This window comes from Diabrotica undecimpunctata, chromosome 6 (assembly GCF_040954645.1).
Source record: "Diabrotica undecimpunctata isolate CICGRU chromosome 6, icDiaUnde3, whole genome shotgun sequence".
In the NCBI taxonomy this organism is placed as follows: domain Eukaryota; kingdom Metazoa; phylum Arthropoda; class Insecta; order Coleoptera; family Chrysomelidae; genus Diabrotica; species Diabrotica undecimpunctata.
Window position 1 is genome coordinate 152,878,546 of NC_092808.1, and position 21,939 is coordinate 152,900,484.

A 21,939-nucleotide genomic window follows, 5' to 3' on the forward strand; every position below is an offset into this window, starting at 1 on the left:
AGCAATGTTCTCAATTTTTGTTCTTGCTGTTGTTGGTTCTTTTGATAATCTTTACTTTTGTTTTGTTTTTACTAATTCGTAGTCCCTGTTCCTCACCAAGTCTTTGTGGAGTATTAATGTAAGCTCTTCCTCACTTTGGACTATAAACTATGTGATATCAGTGAAGCGAAGATTGGACACCTTGACTTCACCTACGAAAATGCCTCCTATACATTCATCTAGAACAATTCCCATTATAGCTGGATTTATAGTTTGACGCACTGTAAACGTAGACGCACTGGAAAAAGATCAACATAGAATTTTATGTACTCTTATTTATAAATGAACGTAAACGCATGACGGAACGTAAGTGAAACGCACTGCAACGGAAGAGTTGGCTAACTTTCATCTTTTACAGTGCGTTACTTGCGTCTGGCCAATCAAAAGGAAAAATTTTGTGCTGTCAATCAAAGTGAACTGTCTGGCCCACCCACCATTTTGTAAAGTTGTTTATCAACATAATCGAATTTTGATTTTGTTGATTATTTGTTACAATGAACGTTAAGAATTTATAAAATAATAGTAATAAATAATAAAAGAATATTATAGCATCATGGTCACCAACTCTAGCCACTGTTTCTACTCATGCGAAAAAATTCCACTCCGTCGATTTATAAATTGAAATAATATCAAAGAAGATAGACGCTTAAGACGATAAGCGTCTATATTCTTTGATAATATTTACAGTCCGTTTGTTACGTCTGCAGTGCGTCTACGTCTACAGTCCGTCAAACTATAAATCCAGCTTATGTATTCACTATATAGGTTAAACAAGTTTGAATATAGTTACATAATGAACACGTTGCCCTGAACTATTTGATACAATTTCGTTTAGGAGATATTCCCTCTAGAAATTTAAAATTCAATCCAATCTTTACATTAACAATTTTACAATACTAATGCATTACATACGCCAGTTGAAAGAACGTTAAAAGATGTGAATGGTAGTGGTATAGAAATTTTGGGCATTTCCTTAGCTAGATTTAAAAGGAAAATTAAAAAACCGTTACTCATCCGTTACGGATGTTAAACACTAACATGGCTATTTTGATTTTATTGACTGTTGCTCTAAAAGTCCTGTAGTGGCCAAGTTAAACCATTTTCATAGGTTATGGCGAGGTCCATGACTCCACTCCATATAGAAGAACTGACAATACCTAGTATTTTAGTAAACGAACTTGTAAACAAGTAAATGATCTTGCCTTCTTGATCCTTGTCTTAATTTCCGTCGAGTGTTCCCACTGTTCGTTTAAATTTGCACTCAAATAGTAAAAGTTGCTGATTTCTGATACCGGTTGTTGGTTAACCATAATTTTCCTGGTGTTAACCTATTTTTACTTACTTCTGTTGTTCTTGATACAATTGGCTGCAGGCATTCCAGACTTTTTTTTTTTGTGAGAGTGGACATAGTTACTATTGCCAACATGATCGCCAACGTTTGATAATCAAATAGGGTACTAAAAGAAGAAGTCCAACATTACTCCCAAGTATTTAACCTTTTTGGCCTGCATTACTCTTTCTCAGTAGAACAAAGAAATCCAAATATTATGTTATGCAAACGACGCCGCATTAATAGCCGAGACAGAAGACGAGCTCCAAAGATTAACACACATCTTCAATACAACAGCCAAGAAATATAATATGATAATATCAGCAGAAGAAACCAAATGTATGACATCTAAATACCCACTACGATGTAAAATCGAAATTTATGGGAAAATAATAAAGCAGGAAGCAAGGTTTAGATATCTGGGACTAGATATAACTAGTTACGGAGATGTTGAAGAAGAAGTACGACAACAAAGCTTAAAAGCAAATAAAGCGGCGGGATCTCTTAATGACACAATCTGGAAGAACAAACACCTAAGACAAGACACAAAAACAAGAATCTATAAAGCAGCAATTAGACCTATATTAACATAAACGAAATTTAAATAATTTCGGAGGCTAATATTGAAGAAGAAATAGGCTTTAAAGCCTACATACAAGAAGGAAGAAGAAGATGTAGCACCACATGCCTTTATTTTCTCGTACAGTGACGTGGTCAGGATTTTTTTGTGGGTGCCAAGGCAAAAAATGCGCTTTTGAATAAACATTTTAAGAGTTTTATACAGCATAGATCTAGCACCCGTATTGTGTTCCCTTCTGATACTGGTTCTCTTAGTTTCTGAATATTTTACCTTGTTTGTCTTTTGACATTTTTCGGGTCTTATGCCAAGTTATCCAACCACCGAATTATGGTCAGATTCAATATCAAACCAATGATATATTCAACCCCCCTGCTTCCATTTCTGTATTATTACTTTAGGACAAATTAAAGCAGGAATAAAACACAAAATTTAAGAGTAGATTTATTACGTATCTTACAATGCGGAACATATTACAAATAAGAATACAACTTAGACTAGATATATGACAATGTGTAATATTGAGCAAATTAAAATCATACGAAATAAATTGGTATATTAAACATAATATATAATAAATATTACATACAGGTTCAGTTGATTTTTGAACATTTTCAACATATATTACCACTTACTGTAAAAAATCTATAATATATATTTTATTCATACTTGTGGATAGATGACCGTGGAGTGTTAGGAACAGACACAGTGTTCACTTCAGTTTTGATGTCCAAGAAAGTCAGAAATCTGTATAATCAAAAACACACAACATATATTTTTTGTAAAATGACAAAAAGTACCACACCTTTGATGATGACATGTAGTAAGCTGCAAATGATAACAGAAAGGCACTGATCTCCTTTATGCTATGTCTATATTTAAGCCTACAACATTATTATTAGTACAGTTTTAAAAAATGTACAGCTTTTTGTACAGAGCAATTTTTCGATGACAATTAGCCGACTGTGTAATACTCTAAATTGTTTGTTGAAAAACACACGAATAATTTCCTACCACGGTCCTGAAAATATTTTTTTGTGAAATGTTTATAATCACTACTAAGTTAATTACTATTTAAATGGGAATAAGCCAGAATTAAAGGTTAAAATACGTTTATTGACGTTTCTATTTCCACTTCGGAAATCGTTCTTTTAATATTTTAACCTTTAATTGTGGCTTATTCCCATTTAAATAGTAATTAATTTAAAATGCCTCAGAATAACACTACTAAGTTAATAAGAATAATCTACAATTTTAATTAAATAAATGGTATTTTTATAACAATTTCCGAGGGGTAAATGTAAACTTTAACTGTAAAGTGACTTTAATTAATATTGTCCATTATTCCCATTAAAATAAATATAGTAGTTGATTTAGCCTCATTTATGGCGAAATCAACTACCATATTTAATGATTGAATAATTCCCTCAGAATGTGATTTAGCAGAACAAGAAGACAAAATTAAAGTGATAAAAAAATTGTTAAAAAACAATTAAACCAATAATCAGTAAGAGCTCAACAGTTATTCCACCAATAAGGATTGTTTACTCCAGAGTCTAGAGGATTGGTGTGCTACTGGATTTTCTTAATTTTTGTACTGATATGTAAGTTGGAAAATAATTTTTTTTTGATAACTTTTTTTATACTGTAGAAAATAATGGACATAACCTACATGCTAGCATATCTTGATTTATTTTTTATACAATACCTGATATATGTATGATTATAGGCCTTAAAAGTTTCTACTGCTAGGCCTGTTAGTGGGGTATATATTGAAATCCCCCAAAACCGACCCCTCTGTTACAAACACTAAATAATTTAATGTAGATTGTTAATACCTTTTTCTACTTCGCTTATATAGTCAAAATTAAAGTCTTTAGTGCTAAAAGTCTAATGAATAGCGAAGAACGACCAACTTATTAACAAGGTAAACAACAAAGTAACTTTGGTGTTAGTGCCAGAGCTGGTAGGAAATGCTGGTACCAAGATTGTACTTATTTTATCGTACCAGGACCATTCTGTGGTGTACCAAAAAAGCGCATAATGCAGGATGTTCAAAATGAACAAAGGAATTTAGTGCAGCTTTGTGGCAAGCGAAAACCTGCTCCCACCCAAACATGCTCTGAGCTTTGTGTTTCATGACCACAGTCCAGTTTGAACAAGTGTTCCCACTGGATACAACCCCTTTAGGTAACATATCAGTAAAACGGGTAAAGTGAACAGAACAATGAGAAAACTCTGCGAAATTACAGAGGAAACGGCTGAACGAATTGTCGAAAATTGTAGATCAATAAAGGCATCAAATAAAGATCTATGGGATGCAGATGACATTGCGATTACTTCTGACAACCCGGAAACTCTTCAAAAACTTACAAACTAGGTAATTCAGGAGATCAATCAGGCCTTCAAATAAATTATACCAAAACTTTACATTAATTAACGCTTACGTTTCGTTCTTGCTACTTTCTCAGTTTTCTAAAGATTTTTTAGAAGATTTATAGAGGAGTCTTGAAACTAACCTGGATAGCTCATGTTCGCAATGAGCAGATCCTTCAAAACTTAATAAAGAAAGCTAGTTGATTTCTAACATTCAAAAGAGAAAATTTTTATAGGTACCTTGGTCATGTTATAAGAAACAGTAGAATACAGTTTTTGACATTAATAAGTAAAAAATATAAAAGAAAAGACTTACAGTTGGTTTTATTGAAATTTGGACAAGATGTTAAGGCAGTATCTTATGTGGGCGACACTTAAGTAGTACCGACAGAAGTGAATACTTCTTATAGAGCCAATGTACCTGATGGGGTCAATGAAATTTTATGTCTGCTTGTTACTGAATTGTTAATATTTTTGAAGTTATACTTCTATACGCACGGTCGTCGTTGGTAATTTGCATGAGAGTGAATCTGTGAAACCATTACATATGTAAGATAATGAGTAAGAGAGAGACAGAAGATATATTTTCTCTCTCTTCCTCTCTCGAGAATAAAAATCTTCCTTTTGTATTTAATTTTATATAATTTATATATTTATATAATATTGTATATATATATATATATATATATATATATATATATATATATTATATATATATATATATATATATATATATATATATATATATAATATTACATATATTATAATATGTATTAATATTATTATTTATGTGATATGTTTTGTATTATTTAAAATAAAACGTTTATAATTATTTTAGGCTTTTGTATTTCAAAATAATCACTGTTTTACCGAGAACTGTCAATTTTGAAATCCGTTAGTGTCATGTCTAATTGGCAAATCCTTTACGTGTTTGGTTCATACGCTGGTGGTTGCGAGTTCGAATCCCAATTATGAATTTCCTTTTTTATTTTTGAAATATTTAAAAACCTCACGTTAATCTTATTAAATATATGTAATATACGCAAAAAACATGAATTTTAAAATAAAATGAAAATTTACAACATAATCCGAGTTGTTGGTTTTTTATTTTTATCTTCGTAAAGTAAGTTATATGTATATTGGCAGTTTTAAATATTTATGAATATTACATTTTAATTTATATTGTATTATTATATTGAATTATAATGCAGTGTATTTATTGTATTGTAATTTTTATATTAATAACAAAATAAACAATGAATTTTACTGCAGAGTATGTGTAAATTTTTTTTTGCATTCAACTCCTTTTATACATATATAAAAATAAAAATATACATTTTGATTAAAATATTGATACAATCCTTCATTTACTATACTCCTATTACAGGTCAAATGTTTATATACAGCAAACGATGCACCATATACCTATATAACTAATTCTTTTTCTCTTTCTGCTCTCTCTTACCTATAGCATTACATATGTAATGATTGTGCAGATTGACTCCTATATAAATTTTTAACGGCGAACGCGTGTATAGAAGTATAACTTCTACCGGCAGTCCCACTGGACTGCCACATCCGTTTTTTTATTATAACACCACACATTTAAGTTAATTAAAATTAAAAAAAATATTGTTGAAGCCTTGATTGCGATAAAACTTGGGAGAAATGTCCACAGTTCGACAGAACGTACAGATAAATCCTACTTCCAATCCGTCCTCGTCGTAACCCCTGGGCAATAGATGGCATAGAATATGGCGAGTTTCCGCCGCCAAAAAACTGGAACGTTTGAGCTAATGGAGAAAACTCTGACCAAGAAATCGTGGTCCTCCAATTTGGGGGGTTCAAACATTGGAAATTAATTTAACTATAAACGTTTAAGGCATTCGAATTTACTGTAATTATTTAGAATTATGGCTCTCAAATAAAATGATTTAAAAATTATAAATGCTTAAGAATATTGACCTTTTGTGTATGAAATAAAAATATTCATTGACAAACTCGTGTTTATTGATAAATATCGTAGCAATATTTTAATTTTAATTATACAAGAGTATTACACAGTAAATTTTTTAACGATAACGACAAGCTACTTTTTTAATGAAGTACATATTTTTATAAAAAGTTAAGCCAACTATCAGTTTTATCACGATAAGTGATATACATAAGAATGCAATTTTCAACACATGTGAAAATTTTAGGACCAGAATTTAAATTAATTTCTCTATATACTGTATGTATCAAAAATGTAGGTCAAATTTTAGATCAGGCTAAAAACAGCGATTTGAGGAAACTTAAAACTGTTCAAACAGGTACTCAAAAAAGTTTCAGTGATCTATTAAAATCCTTTATTGATTTTATCCAAAAAAAATCAATATTGTTCATATATTCGAGATTTCTCAGAAAAGTCGACTGTTTTAAATTTTGCGCTAGGTAGGTACATTTCATTTTCGATGTTTTTTTATGTTGATATGCATGTCTCCAACATATATGTTGACATTATCAGCCATTTTGAAGTTTTAGTTTGTTTTTGACATAATATGTTCTATGTACTCTTTAATCCACTTTTTGTTTTTGGTTGTGCAACCAAAAACAAAAGGTGGATCAAAGAATCTGTATTAAATTAGGTAAAAAATAAAATTAAGTACTCGTACGTACTTTTAACTGTGGCATTTGGTAATTATGAGTAAACTATGAGCAACAAAATGTGTGTAAGTATCACAAGCACGTCAACAACCCATAAAAGTGTTGTAAGTGAACAAAATTATTATGGAAAATCGTCGAATCACTATTCCAAGCGTCTTTGAGGATCTCAGCATATCGGTTGCCACATGTCAACCAATTTTTATTGGATATTTTAGGCATTAAACGTGTTGCAGCGAAATTTGTAGTAAAATCGATAAATTTTAGGACAAACAGAAGCTGTTGAAAGTCATTATATTTTAGCCTCATATGCACCGGATAAATTTACATTTTCATCGATACATGTGTTTAAGAATACGTGTTTGAAAGATTCCTTCCATTATTTTTCCAATTATGCTATTTTTAACAAATATATTAGACAACCATGTTGTTTCAAGCTTCATTTTTTTTGACAAAAGCCTATTTGCCTCTCTGTTTGTAAATGACATCAATTGCACGCCAGAATATTGTTTAAGATCTATCTTTCGATATGACTCCCATTCTTGTTTCCATTTCCAATATTTTGAAAACTTTCCATTTTTTGATCCACTCTGTTGTTTAAGGTCCATACTAGAAAAAGACCTATCATTCTCTTTTCAAATACTTTCCTGTTTTGACAAATTTACATCCATCCGACATGTTGGCCTTGTTTGATATTCATCTTTAAACAAAATCCTTTAAGAATCTCTCCCATTTTCCTTTTATCTTGATAAATTTTCTTCCATCTTAACGTAGTTTGTTTCTTGCAAGCTCCATATTTCGACAATATTGCTCAATATTTTACTTGAGCCAGCCTCTTGCTTGAAGTACATGTTGGGAAAAACTTTTCCATTCTTTTTAAAATTTCTGAAAATTTTGTTAATTTGGATCCATATTGGTCCAGCATGTTGTGATTCCTCTTGAATTAGCATATTGTTTGAGGTTAATTTTTGGAAAAGGCTTTCCATGTTTTATTTTACATCCTTCTTGGTGCAATATTTTGTATAAGGTCCCTCTTAGGCATTATTTTTCACGTTTCCCTTTATCTTGGCACATATACAACGATTTTGGTACAGTATGTTTTTTGGAGTCCATATCTCTATATAAAACTTTAGATTATTTTACTATTTTCTCTTCTAATTTTGAGAAGGTTGCAATTTTTTTTTCATCCAACATGTTGCTTGAGTCCATGTTTGGAAAATGCTTTGCCTTCTTTCTCCAACTTCTTGTCTTCACAAATTTCCACTCATGTTAGTCTATTATGTTGTTTCCTACTCTTTCTCACACTGCTCTCCTAGTCGTTCATTTCATTCTTCACTACTTTGAAAAACACATAATGTCCTTGGTCCAACGATCCTTGATTTTGTTTTTTTTCCGTCCGCATTTTTCGAAGACACCATTATTTCTTCAATTTTGACTATTTTGACAAACTTGGATCTATTTTGGTCCATTTTTGATAAACACTCTTCACGATCCCTTCCATTTAACATTATCTTGACAAACATATATCCACCTTGGAATAGCATGTTGATTCGAGATCCACTTTTGGACAAAACCCCTCAATTTTTTGTCCATCTGGTTAAATTGCAACCACTTAATCGAGTATGTTTTTCAGATCAATCTTTCAATATAACACATTCTCTTTCTTCGCTCATTTCTCAGTATTTTAGAAAATTTTCAATTCTTTTACTGCTGCAATTCACTGAAAAGGGGTTTCTATTTTTTCTCCAACTTCTCTTTTTTGACTTTGCATACACATTGGTTCCATGTTGTTTGGGGCCCATTTTTACATAATCCACACTTCGCACTTCTCTTTTATTCGTTCTCTTACCCTAAGTACTTTTAGAAATTTGCCTTTTTCTTGGTCCAACTATCCTTGGTGTTGTTTTGAGGTTCACGTTTGATCCATCCATCATTTATTTTTTGTTCAATTTTGACAAACTTTCCTCTGTTTTGGTCCATCTTTGGACATATACGTTTTTCATACTATATTCCATTTATTCTTATCTTAACAAATTTACATATATCTTGGTCCAACCAACATGTTGTTTTATGTTCATTTTTGGCCATAGGACTTCCATTACTTCTTTCTTTTATTCTTCTATATCTTATTAAATTGTATCCATCTAGGTACATACTATATTTTGGGGTCGGTCCATTTTTTGGAAATAAGTGTTCTATTCATTCTAGCATTTCCCCTTTATCTTGAGAAATTGCACTTAATATCGATCCCAAGCAGCTTGTTGTGCCCTTTAATGAACGTATATGTGAAATCAGTAAAGTGGGGGATTTACACAAATAGTGGACTGAACTACAACGATATATTGAAGTGGGTGGAGTCATGGAGAACACATTGTTTGAAAAACACGTTTATTTTTCTACTTGTGAGAAAGATGAAAATAAGACACTCAATGATTAATCAAACATTAATATTTTGTGTAAATATTATGTGTGTGACAAGTAAAATAGTAATTATTATTGACGAATCACCCTGTATAATGGTATTAAAAATAGTTTCACTGTATACTTAAACCTCTTGTTTTTAGACTTAACTTATACTTAAGTAAGAACACAGTTTTGAAGTTAACAAAAATCGCAGTATTTCAATAATAGTTCACTGTTTAACCAGTCTTTTTATTACACTTTATATAGAGTGTTTATAAAAATTAAACGTAATCTTTAATAAATAATTTAAGGTAGAGATACACTCTCTACAGAATGGTAAAATGAATTCTATATACGGAGTGGTTCTTATAGACAAAGTAGATGTTTTCTTCGATAGTTCGATATATACAATCAACTAATTAACATGTAAGAACAGCTTAAGATTAGATTCATTTAAAATTGAAGAAGTTACGGAATAATATACGTTTATTATAGTTTTCTATAAAATACCCACCGTACAATCCAGACTTAAGTCCAATAGAAGTGGTTAAAGTGTTCCTTGAACAGTAATTTACCTCATTAATTGTAGATCAAACACCGCCCATGGCGAGGATGGATTGAGTAGCTCATAACACATTATCACCATTACCGGTCCCAAGCCCGGATAAAGCAAGAGGATTCCGAGATAAGGTTAGCTCCCTAACTAAGGTAAAATATTATGTTGCTCACAAGTAATGATCTACTATACACATTTAACAAAGCAGCAAAATAATACCAGATGACAATATCAACAGATAAAACGGAATGTATAACTTACTTCAAAGAACAAATCAGATGTAAAGTAATAAAGAAAAATAATACACCAAATTATGTCAATTATTCGGGAATGGATATAACAAGCCAGCGAGACATCTATAAAGAAATAGCCCACCAAGTCAGAAAAGCAGCAACCACTGCAGGTGCATTAAGAGATACAGTGTGAAGGAATAACAGTCTAGGATTTAAAACAAAAACAACAGTTTATAAAATAACGAAAGGGATGAATATATCAAGATATATAGTACGGAAAATTAAAGGACATCGAGTAAGAAAGGAAGAAAAAAAAGAAGTGTAGATCATTGCAAGAAACTATGAAAATATGTTGTCAAGACCGTGGAAAACTCTTTGATAAATGAACCCATTACACAAACAACTTTTTAAATATTTTTTAGGTTAGCTATTTTAAAAACTGAAAATAAACGTTCAAATTATTATTTTTCTTAGTGTAATTTTTCCTGCTTAATTATATCAAATTTTGGATTTTTTTCTGCAATCTTTAAGTAATTTTATTTGTATTTATATGAAATGGAATATTCTGAACATATTTTATAACCAAATAAAAGTAAAATCTTTAAATAAAAATTAAAACTGATGTTTTTCGTAGTGTAATTGTTTACTGTGCCTAGGTACATCACAATTTTGCATTTTTCTTGTAGTTTTTTAGGTTAGGTATTTTAAAAACTGAAAATATCTGTTCAAATTATTAATTTTGTTAGTGTAAAGAGATATTAAAAGAACCGATAAGAAAGGGAGACAGCTGGATGACCAACGAAATACTCGGCAGGGTGGACCAAAGAAGACAAGCCAAGAACAAAGACAGTCACAATTTCAAAATCATTAACAATGAAATAACGAGAGGCAAAACAAACTTACTATGAGGAAAAATGTAAAGAGATAAAAGATCTTCAGAACAAATACGACCTATTCAACCTACATAAAAAGGTTAAAGAAATGGCAGGGCTGCAAAAAAGAAACCATAACACAACTCTTTTAATGATGAAAGCCTGACAATTAACGGTAAAACTTTAGAACAAGTTAAAAACTACAATTATCTTGGCACAATAATTAATCACACAAACGATTACTCCAAAGAAATCAAAGTTCGAATAGGGAAAGCACGAGCAAACTTCAATAAAACGAGAAAGGTACTTTGTGCAAGAGAACTGAGATTAGACTTGAGAGTTAGGCTGACAAAGTGTTATATTTTCTCGACTCTGCTTTATGGGATAGAAGCATGGACACTTAACGCATCGACTACTAAAAAGTTGGAAACATTTGAACTGTGGGTGTATAGAAAAACCATGAAGATATCATGGCCCGAGCATGTAACAAACAACGAAGTCATGAGAAGAATCAACAAAAGAATGGACATATTGGAAACCATCAAGACACGAAAGCTGCAATACCTGTGGCATGTTATGCGTAATGAAAGATACAACATACTTCAATTAATTATACAAGAAAAAATCCAGGGCAAGAGTAGTGTAGGTAGGAGAAGAATCTCATGGTTGCGTAACTTGAGGGAATGCTACGGATGCACATCAATCGAGCTATTCAGAGCGGCAGCATCTAAGATCAGAATAGCCATGATGATTGCCAATCTCCGTCGCGGAGATGGCAAGTAAAGAAGAAGATGAAATTCAATACAATTTGACAATATAATAGTTGAAAATAGCTTTAAATAAAACACAGGTACCACTGTCATTTTGTGTAATTATTTGCTGTATATTTATATCGCAAATTTGGACCCTTTTTTGTAGTTTGCAAGCGAAATTTGTTATTTTTACGAAAAATATAATATATTAGACAAATTTGTCAAAACAATAATTTTGAAAACTGTAAACAAACATTGAAATTATTACTTTTCTTAGTGTAATTTTTGTCTTGACCTTTAGTTGTATTAATTTATGGCACTTTTTCTGCAGTTTTTTTTTTCTATTTGTATGAAATTAAATATGTTGACACATTTTATAACCAATTAATTGAAAATGAATTAAATAAAAACCTAAAACTGCTGTTTTTTAATGTGATCGTTTGCTGAGTAATACATTAATATATGCCGTTTTTCTGTAGCGTTTAAATTTTTTTCCAGTTATAACAAATAGAAAATAAAAAAATTATTACTTGAGAACGTAAAACTAGATTCTATTTTGATTTATCAATCAAGTAAACTCTAAATACCATTTGTTAAATGAATACTAAATTCTAATAAATTAAATACCATATCGAAGAAAAAATCAACTCTCTATTGTGTTAAATAAATAAAAACCACCCGGTAACTTACTATAACACTACACACAATATTATTCTAAAAGGATAAATGTATCAAAGATAATAAATTCAAAATTACCAATAACAATAATATAAAAAAACAATTCCAAGAGAGCTTAAACCACGCTTCTTTTCAGTTAATAGGATTGTCATGTTTCAACTACACCATAGTACGATGATAATTTATTAAAAAAGACTAGGAAAAGCTTTATAGATATTACTACACGCAACGAAAATGGTTTAAGACACTCTCTTTCATTTGTTTACATCACATGTAACAGTTCAACATGGAATATATCAGTCTTATTCATTTACAGAGTGAGAAAACATGAAATAAATGAATCGTTCTTCGACTAAACACGGCAAAATAAATAAATAAAAAAATATATTTACTCTTAAATAAGGTTTGATATGTCTCAAAGTATCTCGCATCAAAAATAACTGAATATAAGTATTAAACTTGAAGCCTAGATGTACAGCTGAGGTATGGTGAGCTGACATCCAAATCAAAGTTGTATGCTATTTGTTACCAGTGGAAGGCACTTGATTTTTGACCAGTCATCGTCAGGTTCAAATAGACAGTCAAGGTAATAGTTCGAAATTAAAGTTCCATTTTTTATTCATTTTGATTTCATAACGAGTCATACGATTTTAACGGAAGTTAATGGCTTTAATGGTACGCAGTATTATTTCTGTATAGTTTGTAACTGATTCTTGACATAATTAATGGTTATGACGCACATGTGCGTCACATTCAATTAACATTTGAACAAATAGCAACATATAAATTCGAAACTGTTGTTTTGTTAGTGTAATTTTCTGTTGCGTAATTATATCACAACTTTGCATATTTTCTGCGGTTTCTAAGTGAAATTTTCTGTATTTATTAGAAAAATGTAATATATTTTAGATATCACAACCAAACAAACTTTAAGTAAAAACTGACTGTGTTATTTTTCTAGTGTAATTTTTTATGGCGTAATTGTAAATATATCATAATGTTTTGAACTTTTTTCTAGGCTACACGTTGAACTTTCAGATTCCCACGTGGGTTTCAATTCTTTGACCAATATTTAGTGAACATTCTGTATAGTTTGTAACTGATTCTTGACACAATCAATGGTTATGACGCACCAATGCGTTATAGTTTCGAATATAGCCAGGTACATGACGCACATGTGCGTCATATTCAATTAAGATTTGAACAAAGAGCAACATATAAAACTGAAACTGTTGTTTTGTTAGTGTAGTTGTCTGTTGCGTAATTGTATCAGAATTTTGCATTATTTTCTGCGGCTTTTAAGTGAAATTTTCTGTATTTATAAGAAAAATGTAATATATTTTAGATATAACAACCAAACAAACTTTAAGCAAAAACTAAGTGTGTTATTTTTGTTACTGTAATTTTTTGTGGCCTAATTATAAATATATTATAATTTTTTGCACTTTTTCCTAGGCTACACGTTGAACTTTCAGATTCCCATGTGGGTTTAAATTCTTTGACCAATATTTAGTGAACATTCTGTATAGTTTGTAACTGATTCTTGACATAATCAATGGTTATGACGCACCGATGCGTTTGGTTCTGATATAGCCATGTACCTGACGCATAAGTGCGCCAGATTTAAAATCTGAACAAAGGGGAACATCACCAACTATTTCCAACTTCCCGTCAGAAATTAGTCACCTTTAAGAGATTTTGATTAAAAATTTGCCAGTAACCAAAACTTGTCAGCAAAAATTCTTCTTTTTAGCAGTAATAATTTTGATTAGACTTTAATAGGTTTCAGTAGCAATGGTAAATCTGAACACTTTATTAACACATTCAAAAATTCTGACGTACAGATGCGTCGTAGGTACAGATGTAGCCGTGTGCATGACGCATATGTGCGTAATGTTCAATTAAAACCTAAACAAAGAAGATCATCACTAACTATTTGAAATTTTCGTCAAAAATCAATTTTCGTCAATTTCGGTTTTCAATTCGTCAAAATCCAAATCTTAAACAAAAAACTCTTCTTTCTGCAATACACTTTAATAATATTTACATACACTTATTAAATATAGAGATACTTATAGACATATCTTGTTTATATTATAAAAAACGTTTTTTTTTAAATTAAATATTGGCTCAACTCTGTAGTGAAATGTTTAATAGTGAACTATACTCAAACTAATAGTACATGCCACGTTGTTTGTGACGTCACGAGGTCAGTTTGTTAAGTCAACTGTAATTATTAACTAAAATCAAACGGAAAAAATATTAAGAAAATAATTTTAAATCTTTCAGATTTTTCAAAAGATTATTCTAGTAAGAGAAACACAGTTTTTCCAGAAAGAAATAATAGATTTTTTACCTAACTGTTCCGCAAGGTTTTTTAGAATCGCGAATGACCTAACCTTAAATATGTGATCATGACGTCACATTATCGTGGCTTTTTAGGCATTTCTCTATTGAACACTTCACTCGACCTAACGGTGCTTACGACAAAAGCCTTGACTCACAAACGGTGCGAAAATGAAAGCAATTAATGAATATTAATAAGACCACAACCAAACACTTGAAGCTTTTGTTGGAAAATTTGTGGTTTATGAAAAATTTCTACTGCTTCGGTTATTAATGTTAGTATCTATCAGTCATTTCGAGAAGATCTCGAATGGGAGACTCTTTTAATAAAAATTGTTTATATAAATGTGAATGAAAATATATAAAAATTCGTGTAAATTTACAAAATATAGAAAAATAGTACATTAAGGTGCAATCTGAGAATTAGTATATAAAAAAATAGGATAAATAATGGTAAGAGAGTTGTGTCCATGCATTACACCTCACATTTGCCTTTTGAGAACGCAATAGACTGAAATGTCTCTTACAATGGATCCATAGAGACATAAAAAGTTGACGGGCCACACTTTTCTGGACAAATAATGTAGTAAACTCTCAAATAAACAAGCAAAATTCGATTTTTTTCTCTCTTCAAAATTCTTCCCTTGTTTTAGCGAGACTGGAGCAACGTACTGGTTTTAGATTAGTTGTAGTAGCATAGAAGTGTGCAAACCGTCAAGAAAATAAAATACGAATGAATTGCTTTATAACATTTTGCGTCCATATCTAATTTTTCGTCAATTCCACCTCTTCCATGTGCGATGATTCACGCCAATAGGCGCTGCGCGCGCATCGACACCATGGCAATAGTTGCGCGCGCACTGGATACTTGTGTCGCTCATCGAGTGGACAAGGCATGGGTGATGAAAAGTGGAACGATAGAGAAACGGAACATAATATAAAGGCGCTGAATTTTCATTCGTATTATAATTTCTGGCTTGGTTATTTGACACATCGATACTATCACAGAAAGTTGTTAAACTATCGGAATCTGAGTAAGTAAAAATATACCACCAAAGGAATGAAGGTGTCTCCATAGACGGAGGAATCGTAGCATACATCATATTAGCCTTTGGGTCACGTTTATTCTGTAAATCTTTTTCTGAGGATTTTGCTATTTTTCTACTAAAAATAGTGGATGCTCAAATTGTCTTATAACTGAATATCCTTTTAATTATTATGTCTCTATTTCGATTTTCTAGTAGCTTCATTTAATTTCCATTTCATACTTTTCATATAACCCTTGTATACTCGTCATTTTACCGTTGGTAGAATTGTTGACACTGTGCCTATATACTAGAATTTAAAAATAGATGTTTCCATTCTAATTCTTCGACGTAATAAGCCTTCACTCTTGAGGTAAAGCTTCAATATTATCTTACAAAAATTCTCTTGTTCTTTTTGGTAAATACTTTCAGATTTTTTTATTCTTTACTTGTTTTTGAATAAACTTTCTATAGTTCACATTTCCAAAGGAAAGAACAGTTTTATACAAAATAAAAATAATTATAAATTACTAAAGCATATACTTAAAAAATATTCCAAAAACATATGGATATAAAACTGTAAAAAGTTTATTCAAAAAACAAGTAAAGAATAAAAAAAATACGCGATACTATTGAATACAAAATAACAAGTGGATTTTTGTAAGATATTGAAGACTCACCTTAAACGTGAAGGGGTTATTGCTTTGAATCCTACTCTTTTGTTTACTATAAAAGTAAAAAACAGGCTTTGCTGTGTCACAATAATTCTACCAACGTTAAAATGACATGAAGTACACGAGGGTTACACCAAAAGTTGAATTGAATTAGGCAATCTATAAAAAAAAATAGGAATAAAATATTTACCTGACGATAATAAATATAAATGTAACGTTCATTTACGTTCCTACTGTATATGCCTGTTTAAATAAAATCAAGCGTTTGTATAGTACGTTTTTACACCTCTACACCAACAATTTTACTAAAAGAGTCCCGTCTACAACGTTTATTTGTCACACAGACGGTATTAGTTAATGAATGAGACGCAGTTAGCAAGAAACAGATAGTTCTCAACTAACCGGTTGTAGAGCTCTCGACGGACTTTGGCTGTGAACTTGTTGACGACACAGAGTGTAGACGCTGTGGCGAAGAGGATGTTATACAAGAGGACTATCTTGAAGTTGCCTAGCCACTCGATGCTTCCGAAGTCGCCCAGAAGATCGAAATTTGTTATACCTGAAATTGAAAAGTATTAGACGAGTTCACTCGTTAAATTAACACTGCGCTTGAATCGGAAACCGTTTTAAAACGTTAGCTTGTTTGAGGTAATTTGCATTTAAAATTGCTTAAAGAATTTTCTGGAAAATTCCAGAATGCCAAATACCAAAAAATCTCAATTAAAGAAAATCTTTTCTGGATTTGAATAATAATAATAATGAATAATGATTTGCCACAGCTTTGCTACATTTTACGTGATTGGTAGCTTCTCAATTTTAACATTTTTGAAGGCACTTTTTAGCAATTCCAATTTATGGGATCCTGATGCATTCGCGCATACCATGAGATTGAAACGTTCTTTCTGAAGTTTTCTACCAAAAACTTTTTTTCGTTGAAGTGACAAAATGTCTTTATTGGAAGTTGCCACCAGTTTAGACCGGTTTCATTAGCATTATAAAGTTGTTCAGGAATTGGTCTAATTCGGTGATTTTTTTGCTCAAATTCTGCATAAATTCAGATATCTCAGACTCAGCTGCACTCAACTTCTCTCCACTTATCTGCAAAAATCGTATTCCGTACAGTTTTTTGACGTTTTCGAACCAACCTTGACTAGCACGAAAATCATTTTTATTTGTTAATTTCTGATAAAAAAACTCGAGATTTATTTTTTAAAATGTCACCTGAAATAGGAGCTTTTCTGCTTCGTTGTTGCTTAAACCAGATGTGCAGAGCTTCTTTAACATCAGGAAATTCACTCATTTTAAGGGTTTTCTTGTCCTTAGAATCATTCTCTACAGATTTCATAAATTTTTCGATTTTGTCTTTCGTTTTTCATGTGGTACACTCGTCCGATATCATAGAATCTAGATAATTGCAGTCGGAGTTTCACCACACTCGCATCTTTTAATAATATCCCATTTATCTTTTGTGCTTTCGTTTTGAACTTGTGCTCGCTATTGAACTAAACTTTCTAAACGAATTAAATAAAAGTTTGGCACTATGTATTAATATAAGCTATTAGTATGGGAACGCAAAATCCTGCGAATTATATATGGTCCTTGTAGGGACAGCGTGACAAATGAATGGAGGAGCAGATACAACAATGAAATAGAGACTCTCTTCGGGAAAGGAAACATCGTAAGATACATAAAAGCCAATAGATTAAGATGGGCAGGCCACGTGGTACGGAGTGATGACGACAGATTGATTAGCAATGTGTTTTGGGAAAGACCAGATGGTAGAAGATCGACAGGAAGGCCTAGAAAAAGTTGGAAAGACGCAGTTAGGGAAGACCTGGAGAAGATGGAAGTAAGGCCATGGGAAATAATAGCACAGTATCGGAATTAATGGAAGGCAATAGTAAACGCGGCAAAAACTCACGAAGAGTTGTAAAAGCCAATGATGATGATGATGACTATGTATTAATATATCTAAAAACTCTATCGAACCGAACTGCTCACGGAAAACACACGAAATGAAGCATCCGGTAAGAATGAGATTGATGTCGCGACAGGTTTCAGTACAAGCAGACTGTATTTATTTGATTTCAAAAATGTATATTAACTTATTCGGTTAATAGTTAGATAGTGAGTAAGTGAGTCTTTATACTTACCTAATATTTTCGATAACAATGGTAAAGCTGAACTGATAATAACTAGTAGGGCGCAGTTGCCTATCACGATGCTAAACGGGGTACTCCTAGGCTTTGGTCTTATTCTCTTCATGCACGGCGCAGTGTACAGCCCGATGGACGAAGTGACGATTAGGTAAACGATCAATACTATTTCTAATGAGGCTCCGAACAGTCCCAGCTTCGATAAGGAACTTACTCCTAGAGTAAATTGCTAAAAACAAAACAGGGTATTGAATTTTTACGTTAAAAATGCAGTTCCATAATTTTTTGAGATTCATATGCTCAACAAAACTTTTAATTTTGTAAATTTTGATACATCTAAATACTTATTATTGAATCTATCTACTTATTATTGAGCAAAAATGTTGAAGGATAAATGGGAAAAATATCAAAAATGTATACTCTTACCTTCGAGCTGATTGGTAAAGCTTTAATGCCTATAAGCAGCGATAATGTGTTTTGTACTACTAGTAGCACAGCTATCACCGTTAAACTGAGAAGAAGTAGCATAGCTATTGGATAAACGACGTTTCTTCGAAAAGAAGAAGTGTGTCTCTGTTTATCTGAAAAAGACAAGAAAAAGAACAATTACAGATTAAATGTAAATAAAGAAATTTAACAAATTAAAGCAATAATAACATCACATATACCAAAAATTTTAGGCCGCATTAGATATTTCCAAAATCCCGGTCATCCGAAACCGTCTGTCACATCAAAGAATAATGTCCCACAAGATCCTATAATGGCAGGTCAGAGGATTTCGTAACGGCAACTCAAGAGTCGATAGACTATATAAATAAATTAGATGTTCTTTTGTAAGCATATGTATTATGTTTTATACATAAGACTCCGTACTCAGATCATCTGCTATCGGACTTGTATACTCGACAGCTGAATATGCTTCCCCAGTATGGCTCAATAGCAAACACACGAAGATTATTGACACCCAATTAAACCAGACAATGCGAATGATTTCAGGTACAATTAGACCAACACCCAACTATTGGCTTCCCATCCTGAGTCACATTCCACCGCCTAAACTACGAAGAAGTCACTCCCTTCTCAGAGAATATCGAAAAATCCAGTCTAACCATCAACTACCCATCCACCATAATAGGCGTGATATCGAAATGAACAGACTGCGCTCCAGATATCCTGTCATGTTAAGAGCCACCTCCTTACATCAGGAACATTTCGACCTCACCAACGCTTGGAGAAGACAATGGGAGCGCGACTCACCACAGGAAGCACAGCAAATGGCCTGTATCGATCAGAAACCGCCAGGCTTTGAACTGACCCGGAGTACATGGACAACGCTAAACAGAATAAGAACAAGAAGCGGTAGATGTGCTGACAGCTTACATAAATGGGGAAAAGCCCTTACTCCGGAGTGTGACTGTGGTGCGCAACGACAGACCGTCCGTCACATTGTTGAAGAATGCCCCCGAAGACGGTTCCCTGGAGTTTTTGACGAGTTCCTGAATGCGACCGAAAATGTTTTAGACTATATTAATGCATTAGATGTTCGTTTGTAATACTCCATGTAATGTTTTATATTGCTTTTTAAATATGAGTTCTTATTGTATGCCATACGATAAAATAAATAAATGTTTTATACAAAATATATGTAAATATAAATGTGTCAAGTGCCATACGATAAACAAATACAAATATTAACCGGGTTACAGTACTTTTTAGCTTCCGACACCGTCTGAATTACGACACTTCGACATTCGACACTTTTTGTTAAGCGTTAGCGTTCTATAAGCCTCTACATGCCTCTGAACAGCTCAAATAATAAACGAATTTCTTACCTAAAATTTGTCTCCTCTTCTCGATTTCACTCAGTCTTTTAGCGAGTCCAAACTGCAACTCTCCGTTTCTCAATCTCAACAAATTTTCAGGCAAATGGTAGTCGGCGTCTTTGATAGGCCCTTCTAAGCCGATGGACATGGGCGCCGGATCCACGTAGGACTTACCGGTTTTTTGAGCTTGTTTGAAGCGTCTGCGAAGACACTCTTCTTCTAAGGCGCACGAGAAATATTCTTCGTTGAGATCGCGAAGAAACTGGGGTTTGACGAGAAACTGGCCGACTACGTCGAAAAGTCTTACGAATCCTAACGGGGTACATACTGCAAATAGAAAAAAAAATATTATAAAATTTGTACATGAAATACAGTTTATCAAGGTATGCAGACCTTAAATGGCACATTATTTTCGAGGTTTATAGGAAGTGCTATAAAATTATTTATCTTGTTCTGCAAAGTAGGCCTCTACTGCTGCCGAACTTCTACGTTGGAAGAAAATTTACAACTTTACAGACTTTTTTTATGTTCTGCCTTTGGACGGCTTTCTGCATATTCTCTACAATTGTTTCTAGTAGAGGGGACAGTAACGTCCAATACTAATTGCCAGCTATTGTTCTACTCTTGCTTAGAAAATTACTACATAGAAAGATTATTATCAAATTTATGTATTAAACAAAAAAAAACAACTTACCTAAAAGCATCAAGACCCCAAAAAATGATATGCAGGAATATAAAAATGGCAGGTAATAAGTCCAAAGGCCTAAAATATAAAAAAAAATAATTATAAACATATAAATATTACCATAAAATATATAAAGTGTATCTGAAAGTTGTGTCAGGAATTTATTAGCCAAATACTGAACGTGAATGAAAATTAAAGTATTATTTTATTGCAATTTGGATTAAACTATCTGTATATAAAACTATTTTAAAATAAATAATAGTCATCATCATCATCATTCTGGCTTTACAACCTTGCGTGGGTCTCAGCCTCCTCAAGAATTTCTCTCCAGTCGTCCCTATCCATCGCCCTTCTCCGTCAAGCACGTATTCTCATATTTCTCGTGTACTCATCCATGTTATCAAGGAACCTTGTTCTGGTTCTTCCTTTTATTCTCTGACCAATGGGTCTATCAAGGAGCGTTTTTCTAGCTGGGTCATTTTATTCCATCCATTACATGTCCTATCCACCTCAGACGTCCTATCTTAATATGTTTTACGATATCTGGTTCATGGTATATTCTATAAGGTCCGAAGTTGTATCGTCTTCTCCACACTCCATTGTCATCAACTGCTCCATTCATTCGCCTTTAGTACTTTTCTTTCGAAACATAACATGGTTTATAAACCATATGATTTAAGGAGGAGATTGAGCCCAAAATAGCATCTGTTGACCGTGCAAATTCTGCGGTAGTATTATTTTCAGTGTTAAGGAGCGCTCCCAGGTATACAA

The 21,939-nt window shown here is 32.3% G+C and overlaps 1 protein-coding gene across 1 annotated transcript in view; it reads right to left on the bottom strand.

Moving 5' to 3' along the window:
- Window positions 1-2,377: 2,377 nt before the first annotated feature.
- The window catches only part of lili (LMBR1-like protein lilipod), a 77,222-nt gene continuing 57,660 nt past the window's right edge, over window positions 2,378-21,939 (bottom strand). The window contains exons 4-9 of the mRNA XM_072535828.1: window positions 21,178-21,246; window positions 20,493-20,810; window positions 19,087-19,241; window positions 18,658-18,889; window positions 16,907-17,063; window positions 2,378-2,693 (exon numbers count right to left, since the gene is read on the bottom strand). Of these exons, the coding sequence (XP_072391929.1) occupies window positions 2,606-2,693; window positions 16,907-17,063; window positions 18,658-18,889; window positions 19,087-19,241; window positions 20,493-20,810; window positions 21,178-21,246 (1,019 nt within the window). The 3' untranslated portion in view covers window positions 2,378-2,605. The remainder of the gene's footprint in view (window positions 2,694-16,906; window positions 17,064-18,657; window positions 18,890-19,086; window positions 19,242-20,492; window positions 20,811-21,177; window positions 21,247-21,939) is intronic.